The 20989-nt window shown below is 44.2% G+C and overlaps 1 protein-coding gene across 1 annotated transcript in view; it reads left to right on the top strand.

Annotated features, from left to right (window-relative positions):
* Positions 1–1203: 1203 nt before the first annotated feature.
* Positions 1204–20989, top strand: part of WIPI1 (WD repeat domain, phosphoinositide interacting 1) — a 219374-nt gene continuing 199588 nt past the window's right edge. Inside the window, exon 1 of the mRNA XM_085617301.1 lies at positions 1204–2133. Coding sequence (XP_085473427.1) covers positions 2048–2133 — 86 coding nt within the window. The 5' untranslated portion in view covers positions 1204–2047. The remainder of the gene's footprint in view (positions 2134–20989) is intronic.

Raw genomic sequence — 20989 nt, 5'->3', positions numbered from 1 at the left:
GAGTTAAAAATCACAACTCTTGGAACTGTTTCGCTGAAATGACTTTACAAGAGCGCTGGCACAACACTGGTACGTAAGTCCAAAGGTACCACAACTTTGCTACCACGCGGCGCGTCGTAAACTGTCGGATGTAGGAACACCAGATTAAATCCAGACAAATCCAATCCACCATATGATGTTCCTTGCGATGGCTCGCCCGCTCGTCGCCAAAAATATGTTGTAGCCTATTAAAATAATAGGATTGTCCAAGCACTTGTTGTAAAAAAACAAGTTTTATTGTAGGTTCAACGAGCCACCGCTTCACACATCCAGTGCCATCAGGATTCCCCAACTGACCATCCCAGAACCCTGTGACATCAGAACATAGTGACTTCATATAGAACATTCACCATACCTAACAAGCATTGCTAGGCATAACAAAGTGCTCTGGTGCGGCTGTGTGTGTGCCCGGGAAGCTGTCTCATCCTGGGCTGCCACACACGACGGGGGGAGGAGGGGGGCTGAAGCCATTTGAGTTCAATGGGTGTTGCGCGCCTGCATTAACTAATAGAGGTTTCATAATGTACAATAGTGCCTTTCTCACTGATTAACTTAACTTGAATGTAATGTTCATTTAAACTGTGCGTTATTATATATGTAGTTACCTGAAGGTGAAAGACCGAAAAAAGTTACAGAATATTTTTTTAGTCACGCCTTTGACTCGTCCCTATGCTTACTCACCCGGCCCCCTTCCTCGCTCACAGCATCACAGTTCCCAAACTTTCTCTAATGCCCTGCGACCGCTGGTGTTGGTACTGTAATTGGGAGAGGTAGCAGGGGCAAGGGGTAGTGCAAATTACAGAGGGCTCCTTACGAGGGCCCTGGAAAATATTTTTTTTTTATCAATCAAGCACTGGATTTAACCCAATTGTATTTCGAAGAGAAGAGCTTTGAGATCTTTTAAGAAGGTAGCATGGCATACGGTCAGACCGAAGTTTGTAAACATTCAGTTACACTGTTGCACTCGCCCTCCCTATCTCTGAGCTGCAAACACTAGAAAACTAGGGCGCATTCGAAACATCAATCAAGCGCATGCGTGTTCGAGCTCCTGAGAGCAGTGGAAAAGTAAATCTGCCACAGAAGGGGCGGAGTTGAGACGGCACACCACGAATGCGCAAACCAATAGCAGTGACGTTGCAGTCAGGTGATCCAAGACGACACTGTGTTGTTTCCTGGTGATGGGATCTAGCCGCTACCGTGGCAGGATCTAGTGCTGGCGGACTCAGGGAGATTACACGGCGGAGGGATACTCGGGGCATAGAAGATCTTGGTAAAGCGACGGAGTGATATGTGGATTCGGGTCAACAAGTAACCCTGATAGCGAAAAGTAGAACAGGCGTATGTTTTCCAATTTCCGTGGAGGAAGCATTTTCGGAGCCGATACTGTAACGAGGGGTCCTCAACATTAAATACATCGCCTTTTACAGAAGAAATAAAGGACAGATTTTTTTAAACAATCCTCAACAGACTGCCTTAAACAACTGCAAAGAATTTGAGGTCTACTAAGTCTGGCTGTATTTGTGTATGCATTATAGTTTATGTTTTAACCCGTGAAAGTAGCCTGACCACATAACCCATAAATTCTTGAATTTTGAAGACTATTGCAGGAGTTTTGCTACTTTTTGTCCTGGAAACACTAGAACATTTTAAACACAAATCACCTGTTTGAATACTTGTTATGCAGCGAATTGCTCGGAATTTTTTATGACACCGCAATTTTAAGTGATTTTTTTTTGCGATAAGGATTCTGGTTTTATTGAAAATTAAGAAAATGTGTTTATTGTAGGAAAATATTTGGTATCAACACCTACCGTTGTGATTTTTTTTTTTCTGTGAGAAAACCTTATATTTGACTGGAATCCTTGGACAGGATAAACAATTTTGATTTTGGTCGTTTTCTAAAAACCAAAACAAACTGACACATAGCAGTAGGTTGGTTCCTTGCGTCAGAAAGCACGGAGGCCGCGGTTGAATCCAGCCGTGCCGGCCCTGCCCCCCGGGACTGGCGATGGATCCGGGTCGAGGAGAGGAGAGTTCTGAGGTCACCGGGGCCGCGGAGGGGCTCAAATGTTTTTCCTATAACCAGGACTGCACGTAAGTCACTTCTGTGGACATTTTGGGGTTACTCTGCGTTAAGGGTCTGCCGCTTTCCTTTACGGTGGCTTAATAATGCAGATATCTGTGTGTTTACCTGTAGGTCACGGCTTCGAATCCTAGTCATCCACGCAGCCGGTCATCCCTCCAAAGTGGATGAAGCGTGTACCATGGTTCTGGGTTATCGGTGCTTGGATTTAATTCTGTTTGTAAAGTGCACTTCATAGGTTGGATGTTATTATTAACTTCAGTGTTTTGACGACATGTTAGTAATGCATTATCTTGCTGTTGTAAAATGTGACAGGGAATGCCAGAATCTTATAATAACATGCATGGTGTACAGTGGCCATCGTCAAACAATAATCGGGGGAAAATAGATATTTTGTAGCTTAAAAGAAGTCTAGAAAGTTCTTCTCTTTTCCATGTCCTAAAATAATAGGCAAAAGTATAACTTCATCTGTGACAACACACATTTTGCACTTCAGAAAGTTGTAACATTTATTTCATTCTCCTCCCAGCATAATTTTTGGACAGTTGTTTGACAAAAAGTATAATGTCCTGGGTTTCTAGTGGATTTTTATCGCGTGTTGTATTTAATCAAACATTATAAAACAAACGTCTTCACAAAATTATACTTGGTCAGTCATTGACAACCTGGTTCATGCCCTTAGTGTGTTTTTAAGCATCAATATTACTTGGATCTATTTTTTTCTACTTTTGCTTTTTACATACACTGGAAACTTATTTGTTTATTTAGGCGTTTGCACATTCTTTCTTTGTTCTGTCCTATTTTGGTTCCTTTGACAGGCTGCTCTCTGTTTCCCTCTCCCCCGCCCGAGCTCATTGAGCAGGGCTGTCTCTTTCCTTGTGTAGCATCACGTGAGCACGACTAGGGATGAAGCGATGCAACAGGAAGGACATTACTTCATTCACTTTTGAGTGGCAGAAGTGTGCCTGATGGCAAACCAGATATTTCTTTTCATATACATCAATGTTGTAATACACACGGAACATGTTCGAAATGAAAAGCACATTCCATCTTCGACAGAGATCAAGGCAAACTTTACAGTGCACACAATATGTATATAGCCCAGCATAATATAAGCATAAACAAGCATTGGCATAGCCAATAGGTCTCGCCTTTGGGACCTTATAAGTGTTTAGCCATGCAACAGTTGCATAACTAAATACTTAGAAGGTCCCAAAAGCGAGACCTATTGGCTATGCCGAGCGGCCGCGAAAGTTATCGCGATCAAACTTCAAAGCGGCCATGCGGCCGCGAAAGTGAAAGTAATCACGGTACAGCGCGGCGCGCGCCCTCGCACATGCACTGTAGCTCTAGGCGGGCCTGGTAGCACTTTTTGGAGCCCTCTCAATAAGTCTCGCCAGACCAGCGCATGCGCTGGGTCAGACGAGACCTAAAAACAAGAAGGTCCCGCTGCAACAGCAATTGACTCTCTTATAACCCACTTCACTGAATTTACAAGGAACCACTTATGTTGAGGAATGAGTGTTCAGTTTGTTGTCCCAGGTGATATTTTATGCCCCAAAATAAAGTTTCCCCTCGGTGCTTAAAGAGGCAAATTTGCTCATACATGCACAGCCTCTGACGCTAGTTCACCACATTAGTCCGAAAATGCCCCAGCCACAGACCTTTGGGTGGTATAAGGTGACTTTGCTAACCCTTCTTAATGAATACCATCCTACAGAATTTGGAATGCCCTTCCTCCTGAGATCAGATCCAACCCATCCACTGTTTCATTTAAAAAAATGTCAAATGGCTACTCCTGAATGACCTTCATCAGCAATAGCCCCAATGCCATTCCCTATTTACTTCCACCTCCTGTTTGACAGTCTTTTTATCTGTGTTCAAAATGCTTGGTTGTCCTTTTGATATGCAGCTCTGCTGGAACTTTACAGTGCTTAACTAGTTGGGCCAATACCTGTGGACACCTCTTTTTTATGTCGTCTTCTCAGTACTCCACATGACATTTTTATGTTTCAGGTACTTCTTATGTTCTATATTGTACTGTACTCATGCTGTTACCTCATGCCAACATACGTCTGTTGTACAGCGCTCTGATACCCGTTTGGGTCATGTTCGCTCTTTATAAAACGTTTCAAATAAATAAATACATATATGTGGAGTGAGTGTCTTTAAGGAATGGATGGAATGGCTTAGTGAGTTAAGCACCAGCTGTTAAAATCAGCATATAAAGCCTGCTGGTTGCAGTTTTTGACCGTAAGTGGGGTTCACTCTGCGTTTCTTCCTCCAGAGGTCGATATTTAGAGTACCCTTTTTTTGAGTAATAAAAACTATGGTTTACAGTGCTGAGAATCAGCACATCGGGGTAACAAGTGGTGTACAAAACAAGTTACTGTGGCACTTCCAGTTTTGATTTTGCATTACCAATACAGACAGTATATACAACCATTCAAAGTGAAAACAGGACCAGCTAACTCGCACACTTATGACCTAGGATAGCTTGAGAGCACTGCGTCAGTTAGTGAGGTCATTATTAAGATTAGCATTGTTATTTAATTTTTGTTGATGGTCCCAAGGCAACAGCGTGAGCAAGGAAGTCACGGCAGCTGTGCAGCCCGATGCTGTATGGTGGGCACCGGAAGGCTGAAGCAAGCTGATGCTGTCATACGTGCAGCTTGGAACATTGTCCTGACATGCCCTGCCTGACTCTGGAATGAAGCCCGCTCCTGTCATGCTGTGAAGCTGCCTGGCTCGAAGCCTCGCGCAGAGGCCGCATGGTCGAGGTGAGGCGTCGTTGTCAGGAGCTGCACCACATACCAGTGTGAGTGCGACACAACATTCACTGGCATGGACCCAGCAGGGGAGAGTAAGGCCCCGGGGTGGGGATGTCCAACTCTTGAGGGCAGTTGGGGAGAGAGGAAATGACGCTGCATTCACCACCAGGGATCACCTCCTAAATGTGTGTCACAGGGAATGATGGAGAGTGGACATTTCAGACATTACAAGACCGAAAGACCGTTCAGAAGAGGGCAGACAGCCTTGTAAAGAAATAGAGAGGCCCACTCAGAAATGTGCAGAAAAGGCGGTGTGCAAAGTCGGTGACCTCAGTGGCGAACCAGTGAGTGGAGTTCCAACTCCTGTCTGCTGGACAGGGTCGGGCCGGGGCCGGGCAGAAGGCTGGGGATCAGCTGTCTCGGAATAAGGAAATAACTTGAGGCCATGTTGGCCTCTTCTGGCACATCAACTTAGCATTTATTTGAGTGCATTATCTGCACTGCCGCTCCCAACCTGTCCCCATCCAATGGAAAGCAAGAGGTAAAGCTAGGGCAGTACCACTGAAGTGAAGCCCCAGGAAGTATGAACATAGAAACACCAGACTCCCGCAGGAGCTTGGACATGGAACAGAGAGGCAGGTTCAGAGCTGGAAATAAAAAACAGACTGCCGATTTGACACACTCGCATTACATATGGTGGCTATCAGACAGTATATTGAAAGACATTTCTAGGGTTACAGATGGACCCATGTGAGGATTGCACTGCCCACATGTGAATCACACAGACTGCATTTAATTACAAAATTAGTTCCCGAAAATTCTCCAAAACTGCCTTCTTTTCAGCCATGCAGTAAATAAAACATATCCTCTGTGTTCGTCTCTTGTTTCATTGGAATTAATCGGGGAATAATTGTGAAAGTCAAAATCGTGCTCACCAACCGAAATCGAATCTATGCATACATGGAGTTGGGCTTGTCTGATGAGCTGGCATCTGAGGAAAGCACCCTGGTGGTCTCCTTTGATGGGGAATGCGCTTCTGATGCAATACACTACAGAAGGGGCCCTGTCCGACTCGAAGGGACACCACATGGGCTTGGTAGGAAAAATAGACTCTAAGTCATTTCTGCTTGAACCTCTGCCCCGCGCAGGAAGGTATGTGTTCAGTGTAAGTGTAAGGAAAACATGCAGGAAATTGTATAAACCCATTAATCCATGCCTGGCCGCATAATAAACAAAAGTATGCACAGGTCTACTTTAAGCCACACAGACCCAACATCAGTGGAGAGCGAACAGATAACTCTGCGGCCTCCATATCAAAAACAGGCCGACTGAAGTGCTTGCTTCGATGCACTAAAAATATACTGGCCCTACTGACTCAGGGAGTGAAAAGAATGTGGGTGGAGGAAAGCAAGACAAGGAAGCACTCGGAGGAAAGGGAGAAGAATGTGAAAGGTTTAAATGGCAAGTGTGAGCAGTGGGAAGCTGTGCTTTTGAGATGCTGTGAAGACACAGAACAAGAGATTGAGGCAGAGTATTCTGTGCACAGGCAAGAAGGAAAGAGTCTGTGTCTTATTCCCGTCTGTCGTCAGACTGAGCCAACACACAAAGCGAAAAAGGGCATCGCATCTTTCTTATTCTGCATGAAGTTAGAACTCACAAATGAAAACCCTCGAGACATTGCAAAAGAACTGCACTCTCTGTATAGAAAAAGAATATCCCCCAGGCCTCTGGAGACTTGCACGATGCATCTGCTATTCCTTGACAAACCATACAGTGAAGTGGCAGTTTTTTTTACCAGTGATGTATGTGTGGTGTGCACTCCTGTATGCAAAATAACTAAACTGTAACAAACTTCTCATGTGCCTGCTGCACTGGATCGCATGCTGCCTCGCACATGTAATCCGAACAACAATTAACAGCAAGTACCCCGGTACTTTGGACTTTGTGCGCACAAAGTCCAAGTTACCCGGGGTACTTGGCTGTCAATTTGTGTTTTTTTGTCACCATGCAGAGGGAAAAAACATACACATGGCTACTGGAATTCTGCGACTCTGTAGCCACTGCATTTTCAGCATAATTATGGATTTACCTTTCTTGCAAAATAATATTCACACTGGGGATCTAGTTATTGGCCCAACCAGGTGCGTTCTGCTCCCACTCCATCATGCAACTCACACTGAAGTACGCTGGGTATTGGCACAAAAATCGGGCTAACAGCTAGTTTATAGCCAAAAACTGTTTTGTATGTTGATGAACGTTTGTGTGATGGACCTGCTCAAAAGGGAGAAATCCTTCTTTACGACGGGAACCCTCACTCACCCGAGGGTGACATGCTTCATCATTGGGTCTCCTCCTCACACACGGGGCTGTGAAGTCCATGGTGTGGGCTACAACTCCCCTAGTCGGGAGGAGCAGAGGATTTTGATGAGCGATGGAATGAGGGACAGAGTGCAAGTGAATATACACTGTGGTGATAGTTAAAACTACCTCTACAGGGCCAAAATAACTTTGGGGCATATCAACAACAACCGGCGATAATTATCGCTGAGCGCACTTAGCGCTCGGATAATTATCGCCGGCTAGTGCTGATTTTTATCGCTGAGATAGCGTGCTATTAGCAACGCTTATCTCATCGGCGATAAAAATCCTAGCGCTATCTGGCTAACGTGAGATTATCGCTGGAAACCCAGCGATAATCTCACGTTAGCTAGTTGATAGGGACTCACAAACTTAGCCATGATATCCACCTTCCATAGGATATCATGGCTAAGTCAGTCCTGAAGCAGGTGTTAGGAAAGTAGCGATAACAGGTGTTATCGCTACTTTTCCTGACGCTATGCTTCATAGCGTGGGGCTTGATGATAGGAGAAATGTCGCTAAGCGACATTTCTCCTATCATGTCAGGTCAGGAACGCCCACTTTGCATCTCATTAGAGATGCAAAGCTGGACGTTAGAAATCCCCACGCTAAAGCAAGGTTTCACGCGTTAGCGGGACCTTGCTAATATAGCGATAAAATTATCGCCGCTTTTCGGCTGAAAACTGCCGCTAAAGTGGCGATAATTTGTTATCGCCTCGTTGTAAATATGCCCCCAAATTCTTTAGGTCCACTGGGATAGATCTAAAACCATGTATACCCCTCTCAATTGTCAACATGTTTCTGTCCACGAGCAGCACCACACCTTCGGTTGGGTGCTTCTGGATGTACCCAGTGGCTTGAGGGTGGATATCTCGTTCTCTGTAAATAGAACAACGGTGGACCCTCAGCACACACAAGCAATCATCATTGTGGCCACCTTGATCTCTGGCTGGCCAGTCTATTTTTGATTTATAACATTGCAAACAGAATGACTACTATTTTGGGTCCTGATGAATGCCCTGGAACCCCTTCTGAGGACCACTCACATGCAGAAACATGTTGAGCATTGAGAGGGGTATATATGGTTTACAACCCTGGTCCTCTTTTTAGATCTATCCCAGTGGACCTAAGGAATACATTTATTTTGGCCCTCCAGAGGTAGTTTTAACTATCACCACACTGTATATATATTCACTTGCACTCTGTCCCTCACTGACCTCATTCCATCGCTCATCAAAACACCTCTGCTCTTCCCGACAAGGGGAGTTGTAGCCCACACCATGGACTTCACAGTCCGGGTGTGAGGAGGAGACCCAATGATGAAGCATGTCACCCTCGGGTGAGTGAGGGTTCTCGTCCAAAAGATGGATTTCTCCCTTTTGAGCAGGTCCATCACACACACGTTCATCAACATACAAAACAGTTTTTGGCTATAAACTAGTTGTTAGCCCGATTTCTTTGACAATACCCAGCGTACTTCATTGTGAGTTGCATGCTTTACCTTTCTTGCCACATAATCCACCATCTGTTACATTATTAAAGAGTTCAACCAAAAAAAAGTTGTCCTGGAGGAGACTTGTGGTTGACCTGCTGCTGAATAAGGTTGAGTAGGCCTATACCAGAGCTTGAAATGCAAACTATGAAATAGATACAGTCTTTTCGTTGGTTAGGGCATGTGCACTAGTAGCCTGACCAGGTAAAGAGGGCTAACGGCCAGGAGTTCAAGCTTTAAAGATTCTGGATTTGGTGCAGTAAGAAACTTTAAATGCAAGGTTTTTTCAAAGCATTGTAAACTAGGAATGGTCACGGGGCTTTGGGATAGGAGTCTGAGATGTGTTCACAAGGCATCAAATTAATGTTCTGAGTAATCGCGGATCATTGTCTGTCCATACCACCAGTCTCGCTTTAATTGCCATTTGTTTTACAGAGAAAGGGCCAATGAAGCTGACTAGAATAGGTGGCCCTGGATGGGTTGTAAAGCTACCTGGGGGACTTGTGGCTAGAAGCTGACAAAAATCGGACATTAACAAATCACCCCTGATGATGCTGGTTGCAGACACCATTGGGTGACCAATTGTGATAAGTGAAAATGTTTGTAGAGGATAAAAGAGGTAAGGCGTGCTAGAACTGAGGCGAGGTTGTTGCTGCCATTAGAAAGGAAAGATTAGAATGGGAGTTTGAAAACGCTTTCAGAGTGCACGCATTAGTTACCAAGGCAATGTCTACATTCCAAGCTTTGAACAAAAAAAGGACTCATTTGTCAAAATAAAAGAACCACATAGTTACATTTCAGGACATCAGCAAATGTGCAGACAGCAAGACTTAAAGAGGAGGAGACTTGCCACCTACTGCACCTTCTGCACTCTTTTTATTGTATAAAGGAAAGTAATGTGGGTAGCTATTTTAAAAGCAAATTATTTTTAATTTAGGAAAAGCAATCACCTAGCAAGAAAAGTGGATATAGTGTGATAATGGAATGGCAATAGGGCCCAACTCCCTGTCATATTGATGTACTCCCCACATACCAGATGGCTTCTTTAGGTTTAATTTGGTTTTTATTGACATTCTGCAGCAGTAATACAGCAATTATGACAATACTGTGACCACACCCCAACATGTCCACTCAACTGGGTTTAATCATATCAGGACCTACAATTGAAACCTCAATACCTCTGGAGACAGTCCTGACTTCCTCCATAGCAGAAGTCCGTAAAAGCTCTGTGCGTGTCAACAACATGGTCAATCTTCGATAAGCAGTTATGTCGTCAGATGGCTTCTTTAAACATCTCTTTCCCAGAATTCAAGTTTGAAAGCAGGAGATGCCCTCTTGCCTGGTGATTTTAATTAAGTAAAGAGTGTGTGGGTTGGGAATGTTGTGAGAGTCTTATACCACACATTAGAAGGGTTTCCCCTGAGATTAAGGGCAAACTAAACCAAATGGTTATGGTAGCTGCTGGAAGGTGTTCACACTTGGAATAGAATATTTTGTACATACTTCGACACTGACTATATTGTAAATGAACAAATGAGTCTTTTGAGTGAAAGGGTTGCTTTTGGTAATATCACTTTCAGTTACCATACTAAAGTAAAGATTTTTCACCAACCACATCCAGTGGTAGTGGCTGAAATGATAAATACGTCTGTAAACCTTTGATATGGGATGCCAATAAAGCTACAGGCCAGGGCATGTAATTTTAGTCTCGGGTAGGCTAAATAGAATGAATAAACTGTAATGTGAGAGGTTGAAAAGGTAGCTTTCGGGTGGACGTGGCCGGGCAAGGTGGCCACTTGGATATAGCTCGCTGTAGCTATGCAGAGGCCTCCATGGAATCCATATTTTCTGAGGAGAAAATAGTCCCACATAAATGAAACAAAGCGAGAGATGAAAGGCAAACACAGGAGCACAGTATCTCTGGTGCTACTGGTTGATATTTTGACAGTAAGGTAGAGATTCCTGCTCGCCAGTGCGGTTTTGGGCAACATATATGGTGGAAGAAAGGTGGCAGCACCGGGGCCAGAGATTGGGATTTCAGAGCCCTGGCCTTATGGATCTTACTCACTTGATCCAGCAGTCAGCAAGCAGCCCAAAGGTGGGAGGTTAGCCAAGCATGCCTGAAGAGAGGCGGGTCTCCCAAGCATGGGACACATGGCTCTGACCAGTTGGCAGAGGGGCTGAAAGCAACTACAGTGGAGTAGCTACAAGAAAGGTAGGCCATCACCCTAGTACAGTCTACATCGTCCACAAGTATGATTTGGGTTAAAGCGTTACAATTAGCTCCATGAACCAAGTTACATCAAGTGACTGGTAATTAAAGAGCTGTCGCCAAAATCATCAAGGCCATACCTCCCTATTCATAAGTTCACTGGCAGACTATATGCAGTGAAGCGGCTCCCAGCTGAAATGGCACTAACCCTGCCACAAGTGAATAAATACATTTTTATTGATTTGATTAATTAAAATCATTACAGTAAATACTTGCAATACAAAATAACCATTTCTAAAACAATAAAAAGAAGTTTAAGTAAAAGATTTTTTTATTTAAAAACGCAATAATGCTAATGCTTCATTTGGCTATTAGCGGTCATCTTTTATGTGATTTTAAAACAGAGTGAGGCAATGCTGAGTTCAATTTAGTATTTACAGTAGATATACATTTTCCAAACCATGCAAGTTCTGTGGTACCACAAGTGTTAGAACGGTCCGAGGCGACAAGTTACCATATTTCTGCACTGGCCGCAAATGACAAATAGGAACATATAGAGCCCACCATCAAGTCATGCTGGCATAAGACAGCAGCCAAAGCTGTCCAAGGGCAGGCCCTCAACCAACGTATGTGAACCTGGAAGTGGGAAATGGACCTATATATGTGACTGTATGCTGGATAATTCCTGTTAATAACCATCACAAGAGGGGTCAGATGGAATGGAGGGGGACAGAACCGGCAAAGGCCAAAACCTCAGCCGAAAGGAGCTACCTAACTCGTGATTTAGCTCTACTGATCAAAACAATCCAGTCGCCTCTCCCTTATAGTCCCCATGATGAAAGCACAGAGTCGATGATATGAGAAAAACGATTAAAGTCCAAAAGAACTGAAATCCATTTTTCTTGCCATCTCTGTATTCTTCCACTATCCTGAACCTTGACTTCATTCACTCTGTGCCGTGGACAGCTAATATCTTCAAACCCTTCTCACCCCACAGGGGACAGGAGGTAATGTGGTGGGGTTGGATACAATCTTGACTGGGAAAAGAGAGGGTCCAGTTTACTATTAGGTTTACCGATCTTTTGGATGGAATATACATGTGTGTATATATGTATGTATGTATGTGTATATGTATATATATATATTCTACTCTCACCAAGGCTCCCGCACTCGTGGGCGGATGCTGGGTCGTGCGAGGGTTCACTCGCATTAATATCCAGCTCACAAACAAACTTTGACCAGTACTCTCTGTAAAAGAAATCCTTTTAATGGATTATTCGTGCACTTAACTGCTACACAGACGCGTTTCGTCAAAGTGCCTTTTTTTCGATGATGGCGGCTGCCCTTTTTCCAGTTTTTTGTATACCAATTGATTTAGTCATACTGGGAACAGGGAAAACAAACAAAGAAGTTTCGTTCCAATGTCAACGCCATCATACAACGTACATATGTACACAGGTTTCAATGCATTTTCAAATTCATATTACATTTATGTCGAAACCCTTAAGTTGGAGCTCAGTGTTATTTGACCATAATTATTATATAGAGTTAATTTTCTTATAATTTCATATGTCCCCTTCATATCTATTGTTCCATAATCGGAACATTAGGAGGCTACGCATAATTTGTACCATACCATCCTGAATGGGCTACATTACCTTTGTCTGGCCTATCATTTAAGCTCACCCATAACGAGAACATTGAAGGTTCACCTGCTATTTTACTTTCACGTCCAATATGGGCTAACATATCCTTAGTCAGGCTTATCACTGTGCTCAGTATCTCGCCCTGTATGGGCATTTTCTACTAATTGTTTTGGTAAACTTTATGTAAATTACATATATTTCAATGTTATTTCTTCCGATAGGTGAACCCCCAGTTCTTCACTACTGTTCAGACCCATCTGAGTTTTTGTTTGTAAATCTATTACATAGCGAGATTTCAACCTTCTTAGCTTTAACTCTCTGTTTCCACCGCTCACCTCTTGGGGTACATGATCTAAGCAAAATAAGTTCAATACATTTCTGTTGCTTTGGTGGTATGACTTGAAATGCCTTGCTACTGGATAAGTAACATCCTTATTGCTGATCGCCCTCATGTGTTCTAAGTTCTGCTGTTTAGTTGGATGAATTGGGTTCCCTAAGTATTTTAACCCACATGGACATATCAAGCAGTGGATAATGTAAGTGGTGTGGCAGTTCATAAATGTATTTATCAGTTTTTGGTTCTTTCAGGCCCGGTATTCCATAGGTAAAAATCTTAATACTATGTACACAGGCTTTACATTTGCCGCACTGATAGAAGTATTTCAGATATTCAGATACCCCTTTCTGTTGTTCCTTTGGTAGATGACTTTCTACTATCTTTACAACAAACAAATGATGGACGGAATGCTGACAATGCAGACATTCTCCCCCAGTCAAGAGATCTGGGTTAAATCCATCGTTCTTTTGCCCACTACGCCACCCCAGTTTAGACATGGCCATATGCAAATCAGTCTTGACCCTGTGCCTCATGGGAACAGTCCAGCCCGAACTGCCAAGCCATGTCTTCTCTGGACTGGAATCAAGCATCCTAGGACCGGTTTCTGGCTATCAGCCGTCATCAGCCAGGATAGCTTGACTCCAGTGGCGTAGTGAGCACGGGTCCCACGTCTGGGAATACCCATCCCACTTAGGGCGAAAAGCGTTACAACAAACAAATGATGGACGGAATGCTGACAATGCAGACATTCTCCCCCAGTCAAGAGATCTGGGTTAAATCCATCGTTCTTTTGCCCACTACTCCACCCTAGTTTAGACATGGCCATATGCAAATCAGTCTTGACCCTGTGCCTCATGGGAACAGTCCAGCCCGAACTGCCAAGCCATGTCTTCCCTGGACCGGAATCAAGCATCCTAGGACCGGTTTCTGGCTATCAGCCGTCATCAGCCAGGATAGCTTGACTCCAGTGGCGTAGTGAGCACGGGTCCCACGTCTGGGAATACCCATCCCACTTAGGGCAAAAAGCGTTACAACAAACAAATGATGGACGGAATGCTGACAATGCAGACATTCTCCCCCAGTCAAGAGATCTGGGTTAAATCCATCCTTCTTTTGCCCACTACGCCACCCCAGTTTAGACATGGCCATATGTAAATCAGTCTTGACCCTGTGCCTCATGGGAACAGTCCAGCCCGAACTGCCAAGCCATGTCTTCCGTGTGAGTGTTTGATTGGTTCTGATGCTCCGTCCATCACCACCCCCTTTTGTACCGCTTTGTTCGCCATAAGTTGGCAGGGTATGCTCAGACGTGAGTCCCTTGCTCACTTTGCCACTGGATTCAAGCAAGCCTGGCTGAAGACGGCTGAAATGCCAGAAACCGGTCCTAGGAAGCTTGTTTCCGGTCCAGGGAAGGCATGGCTTGGCAGTTCGGGCTGGACTGTTCCCATGAGGCACAGGGTCAGACTGATTTGCATATGGCCATGTCTGAACTGGGGTGGCAGAGTGGGCTAAAGAACGGTGATGGATCAAGCCCAGATCTTTTGACTGGGTGTGAATGTTTGATTGGTTCTGATGCTCCGTCCATCACCACCCCCTTTTGTACCGCTTTCTACTATCTTGGCACTTATAGACCGAGATTTTCTAAATGTTATCAAAGCTTGTGTGGGTAAGTGTTTCCTAATTATAGTATCTGATTTCAGGATCTTTCAATTTCTCTGCATAATTCTCTTTACATTTCTGGCAACATTTCAGAAATTTGTAATCATCCTGAAATTATTTTGTGTTTTTTCCTATTTTTAATCTCATTCTTCAATGAATCATCTCTTTTTTTTCTCTGTTACTTTTTGCATTGCTTTCACAAGTACTGTCTTACAATAACCTCGTCTCACAAATCTTTTATCACTATCATTTTGAAAGTCAGTTTCTCTCGAGCAGTTGCACTTAATGCGCAGAAGCTCTCCATAGGGGATGCTATTGATCCATCTTGCGGGATGACTACTTCTAGCATGTAATATTGAGTTATCCGCAGTCGGTTTCCTATAGAGTGACGTGCAAATCTTATCACTGACAAATACTTTAGGATAGTTCATCTTTTCAGGACTAATCTCGCTGGTAAATCTCAAATTAATATATTAGTTTAGAAATGAAATGTACTGTTTCGCTGATTCCTCCGTGCCTTTCCAGATGATGAATAAATCCTCTATATATCTTCTCCTACTGATGTAGTAAATATCTACCCAGTTGTCTTGTGCCCATGCCACCCGCTTCTCCCACCAGCCTACGAAAAAATTTGCACAGCTGGCGGCGAAGCAGGTGCCCATGACTGTTCCTCATATTCCATTTCAAATTCTTTATTTCGACATTGTCATAAAAGAATCATACAAATTTACATTTTTTTACAAATATTCGCGTTTGATACGAATATAATAAAATCAGTTATTATCAGAGGAAAAAATGTCAGTACCCATGAGACAACCATAAATAAAAATCCGTGGTTTGCACTTCGATATAAACTGAACTTTCTGTAGCCTACTCTTGGCGATTACAAAACTAATAGCGAAATATAGTTCAGAGCATTTTATCAAATGTCCTTCTTTTCCTCCACATATCTCTCAAAAAGGATGACATAGCAAAAACTATTACAGGATTTAAATCAGTTTTAAGAATTCGGAAAGATTGCATACATTGCGTAAACCCCAGGTTTTGCAGAGGGGAACAATCCAATACCTTCTAGAATTTAAGTAGGCAGGACAAAAAACAGTATATGCAATTCATTTTCAAGATCAAAATCACACGCTGGACAATTTTTTGGTAAAGACGAGGACCATTTACAAGTAAAAGCTCTAATAGGTAAAGTGCCGTATCTCCACTGTAGATACAGTTTTCTTGCTACAAGTGGGCAAATATCATTTAAGTCATACTCAAAGCAGTAAGAATCTTTGATCATTGTAAAAGAGCGTGACAAACTACCAGCATGACAATTCTGAATAGAAGCAGTTAGTCTAAATTCATAATACAGGTTAACCAAATGCTTACGTGAAATATTAGAACATGCTTTCGCTGGCTCTGACCACAACAGCGGGAGGCCAATTCTCCCCAATTCCTCTTTCACATACCTTAGCCATGGGTGATTTCCCGCTTTTGGAAGGCCTATAAATTCCAAGAGTTCTTCCCTATAAACCTGGAGTTCGGGGGTAGTCCAAATCCTCCGCCAGAATGTTAGGGGTTTAAGGCCCAATTCCTCTTTTATTGGTCTTAGGCCCATATCTAGTCTTATTGGCAGTAGCGGAGTGCTTGGGGGGAGAGCCAGGAGCTGCCTTGCACAATCTCTGGACGGCAATTAAAGCCCCAGAGTTCACCTCCATAGGTTACACCCCCCCCTTGCCTGAAGTTTGTATATTTCAAGAGGGGGGCCAATTGGTTTGACACAAGAATTATTAAAGAGTTTTAAAATGCCCCCCGATAATTAAGCTAACTTGAGTTGTGTTCTAATTTGATGAGGGACCCAAGACATAGTTTCATTTAAAGTAAGACCCAAGTACTCGAAGGTCTGAACCCTTTCTAAACTAACGGTCCCTATAGTTGGATTAGGGCGTGTTGTTGGTGGTGGGTTAAAGATCATGTATTTTGTTTTGAGCGTGTTTATTTCTAACCCGCGGTCGAGACAAAATGTCTCAAAACCATCCATCAATCGTTGGATGCCCATTGGTGACTTCGAGAGTAGTAGGGTATCATCTGCAAACATAATCGCAGGAACCCGGGATCCGCCGAGCTTGGGGGCATCACTATTTGAAACCTCATTCAGGTGTGAGAATACTCCATTAACATAAAGGCAAAAGAGGGTTGGCGCCAAAACACATCCCTGTCTGACTCCCCTGTCGACGGGAAATCTGGATGATAAAACACCACCTTTCCCGCACCTAACCTGTGCAAAATTTCCGCTATGGAGTCGGATTATCATATTCAAAAGGGAGACAGGTATACCCAATTGTGATAGGACCAGCCAAAGGAACCAAGTCAAAGGCCGCACGTAGGTCCACAAAAACAGAGTACAGTGACCCACCCTCAACTTGTACAGTTTTCCAAAATAATAAAGCCAAACGGAAAATCTGGTCCGTAGTGGATACATTCTTTCTGAACACTGCCTGATAGGGGCTTAGAATGGAACACTCTTCCATCCAGTCCCTAAGGCGATTCAAAATCAGTCCAGCAAAGATTTTTTGGGGGACATCGATAAGGCTGATCGGCCTATAGTTGACTGAGAGGAGAGGTGAACCCTTCTTAAAGATAGGGACTATCTCAGCTCCCAGCCAAGTATCAGGAACCGCCATACCCCGCTGGATTGCATTGAATAAAGCAGTTAAGTACGGGGACCAGACTTTAGGTTCGTGCTTAAATAGATCACCTGGGAGTTTATCCAGACCAGGCGCCTTACCTGATGGAAGTTTGATTAAAGCAACACGAACCTTTTCTTCCAGAAACTCAATCTCAGGTGCGTCAACAATGGTATTAAACATTAGACCTATCTGTTCCCTCTCGAAATTAAGATCATCCCCCCCATAAAGGGTAGAGAAGTGTTCTTCCCACACATTTGCAGCAATATTTGGCAAAATTGCCGGTGAAGTGTCAGACGACCCCGTGTTGACAATTTGCCAAAACTTCCGGTGGTCTCTTGCTCTTAGTGCCGATGTTAAATTAATCCAATTATCATTATCCCACTCCATTTTGGCATGATGTATCAATTGCTTGTATTCTGAAAGTTTTTCTCTTATTAGCGCCTTATTATTATTTAGCTTCACAGCCTTGAGAAGTTCTGTTTTAAGTTTCCTACATGTAATATTATACCATGTAGGTCTGTTACCTCTCCTTCTCACTTTGGGGGCTATAGGATTAAAAACTTCTGCCAGAATTAAATTCAATTCAAGATTTAGATCCCCAAATTTATAATAAACTTCAGGGGTGGGATACTGCAACGATAAAGCAGCTACTGCTTCCAATACCGGGATTACCTGCGCATAAAGATCTGTCACTAACGCTAAATTTGTAACCAGTTTCTCCCATCTAACCCTGCGCCTATTACTGGTTAGAAGGAGCCTGGCATCTGGGGCTTCAGTTAATTTACATGGGCCTTCAGGGTTTCCTGGGGACAGTAGTTCCAGGATCAGCGGATTGTGATCGCTATCAACCCTGGATTCCACCTTAAAATCGACAACCTTATCCCATGTGGAGATTCCAACAAATATATAATCCAATCGTGACTCATGCTCGATTTTGTTGAAAGTACATTTGGAGGGGATATCAGATTTTACACGACCATTGCAGGCCCTAATTGAATGATTTAATGTTAGGGCCATAATCTGCACAGCCAGTGGCGCCCAAGTCCTAGGTCAAGGGCCCGCTACTGGTGGGACTTTCCAGTATTCGTCCTCCTCCGAAATTGCACTGTCAAACAAGCCCATAAGCGGTTCAAAATGGCAATTGAAATCACCCCCTACCAGGAGGGTGATGCCTTGGGGAAGCGTATTTAAAAATGCCGAAAGCTCTTCAATGGTTCCAGACTCAGCTGAAATATTAACAGGTCTTGAATAAACATTGACCAGGGCAAGCCTGGAATCATTCGGCCATTCTAATATCACGCATTGGAGATCCGCTGACAACGTATTCACTACCTTTGCACTGCATCCAATATGGGAGCGCACCCAAATAATTAAGCCCCCTGAGGGTCTACCTTTTCCACCCCACCTAGCCGGGATTGAAAATGAAGCAAAACCACTCCGATGATAATCCTCCCTTGCCCATGTTTCCTGAAAAAGACATATATCATTTTTATCTATGAACTCCCCCCACTCGGGACATGCTATTTTGTTGGCTATCCCTGCTAAATTCCACGACAGAATTGACATATGACCAGCGGTAGGTGTGGGTTCTGTAATTATTACACCACAACCCTCGCTGGTCATTTTGGTTATAAGCAGGGAGCATTCCAGCTGGGCCCAACACCGAGCGTCCGGTAGGCCAGTGCCCAAAGGGAAAACTGATTGGGCATTATCCGCTCTATCTACTCCCCCAGTCCCGCCCCTGTTCTTACACGTGGCTGAGCAACCTAGCGAGGTATAGTTATTCGTAATAGTAGTATTACTCGCCCTCGGATAGCTCCTCAATATGGGGCTACAGAGTAGTCAGTCCACCTGATCGAGGCAGCTGAAATGGTTGAAATCAAAATAATGGGATGTGGGGTTGGGGAAATGCAAAGTATTCATATTCCTTCTAGGGTTACTTCTAGACCATCCCTCTTCTAAACCCGTAACAGGTTGACTAACAGGGGGTGGATAGAAATAAGCCAGAGGAAAGGTCTGAATTGAGGTCTCCTCCCTGGAGGACGGCATCTTCAGAATGTGGGCAACTGTCTCTGGGTCCCTAAAATTTACCACAATACAATCTCCGCTAATGTTTTTCTTAGTTGGACCCAGCCATGAGACCCTTCTGACCATCAGGATTTCACTAAAATTGTGTGGAGGGAGGGGTCTATGCTTGTTCAGCCAACTCACTACTCTATTTTTAAGTGAAGCGAATGATTCAACTCCTGTGTTAGTGGGTTGAGGGACTCCTGTTAAGACCACTACCAGGGGAGCAGCTTCCGGGGGTAAATTTACTGTCAGTTTCTTCCTCAATCCATTGCCCTCCAGATTGTCTTGCTCAATATGTACAAGAGGCTTTTCCACCGTTGGGCCAGGGCAGGAGTGAAGGGGGGGTCGGTATTCCTATATAAAGTGTCCTGAGCTGGAGATGGAAGATTTACCACAGCTGGGAGAGTTGTTAAAAGGGGAGAATTAACTGAATAAGTACCCCTTTGATCTACCACCCTCCTCCCTTCCATAGTTCCTGGCAAAGACCCTATGGCCCTTTCAATATTTGACAATCTAAGATCAATTTGGTCAAATCTGATAATTAGAGGGTCCAGCAAAGATTTCAGAATACTGCCCAGGTCTAAGGTCTGCTGAACAGGGCGGGCCTGAATATTATCACCATCGATCTGGGTGGAAGACTGTGCTATAGAGGGAGATGGGAACGGTGGATTTGTCGAATCACTAACTACTGAAGGCTTCGCCTTTTCTTTTGCCTGGTCTTTAGAATTAATACGATTTGCGAAGTTGGATAATCTTGCCTTCTTACCACCCCCTATCTGCTTCCCTCTCTTTCTTTTTGGGACCGCCCCCTCCCTATTATGTCTTGACTGAAGAAAATTAGCCTCAGACCCACTATCTCGAGCAATGGGCACATTAGGATGGGGTGGCGAACTATGATCGTAATTAGCCGGCATGGGATCTGATGTAGATCCAGAACAACACCCGGAGTTTGGCGGGGTAGTCACTACCAAAGAAACACTGTTGGAAATAGGGTTGGGTAGTGGCAAGCCCGTCAGGTGTTCTAGCTTTAGCTATATTGCCCAGGGACGATCTTTTTGCAGTCTCTATGCCCCGGGAGAGGCGGCGTTCAAGGATAGTGATCTCATTAGATAACAATGAGTTTGCTCTTATCAGAAAACTGTCCAAAGTACCTGACATCGATGTAGTAGAGATAAGTGCTTTGCTTCTTGTCTCTCTGCCCGCCATAGTTCTATGTCTTCAACAATAGGTTCGCTGTTGAATAACAATGTCAATAACACATAGGTCAATAAAACGGAAAATCCAAGAGGGGTGGCCCGGTCCGGTCTCACACGCTCTATAACTGGCTAAAACGGGCCCGCCCTTGGCCCGGGCTTCGCCCGCGCGCGTCGCGTTGGTGTGGTGGAGTTATATCCGTCCAAACAGGGGGCGGAGCGTGAGGGAAGAGGCTGCAGGTGTGGTGGAGTTGGCTGCTGGTCCTCGCAGTCCTTCACAGTGTCAGAGCCCCAAGAACAAACAAAAGGCTTCCACGAGCGGCTCCCGCGAAGCGGGGGCCGCGAGCCGTTTTCAAGTGTCCAAACAGGGGGCGGAGCGTGAGGGAAGAGGCTGCAGATGTGGTGGAGTTGGCTGCTGGTCCTCGCAGTCCTTCACAGTGTCAGAGCCCCA

This window comes from Triturus cristatus, chromosome 7 (assembly GCF_964204655.1).
Source record: "Triturus cristatus chromosome 7, aTriCri1.1, whole genome shotgun sequence".
NCBI classification, from domain to species: Eukaryota; Metazoa; Chordata; class Amphibia; order Caudata; family Salamandridae; genus Triturus; species Triturus cristatus.
The sequence above is the reverse complement of the archived record's forward strand: the minus strand, read 5'-3'. Positions and strand labels throughout refer to the sequence as shown.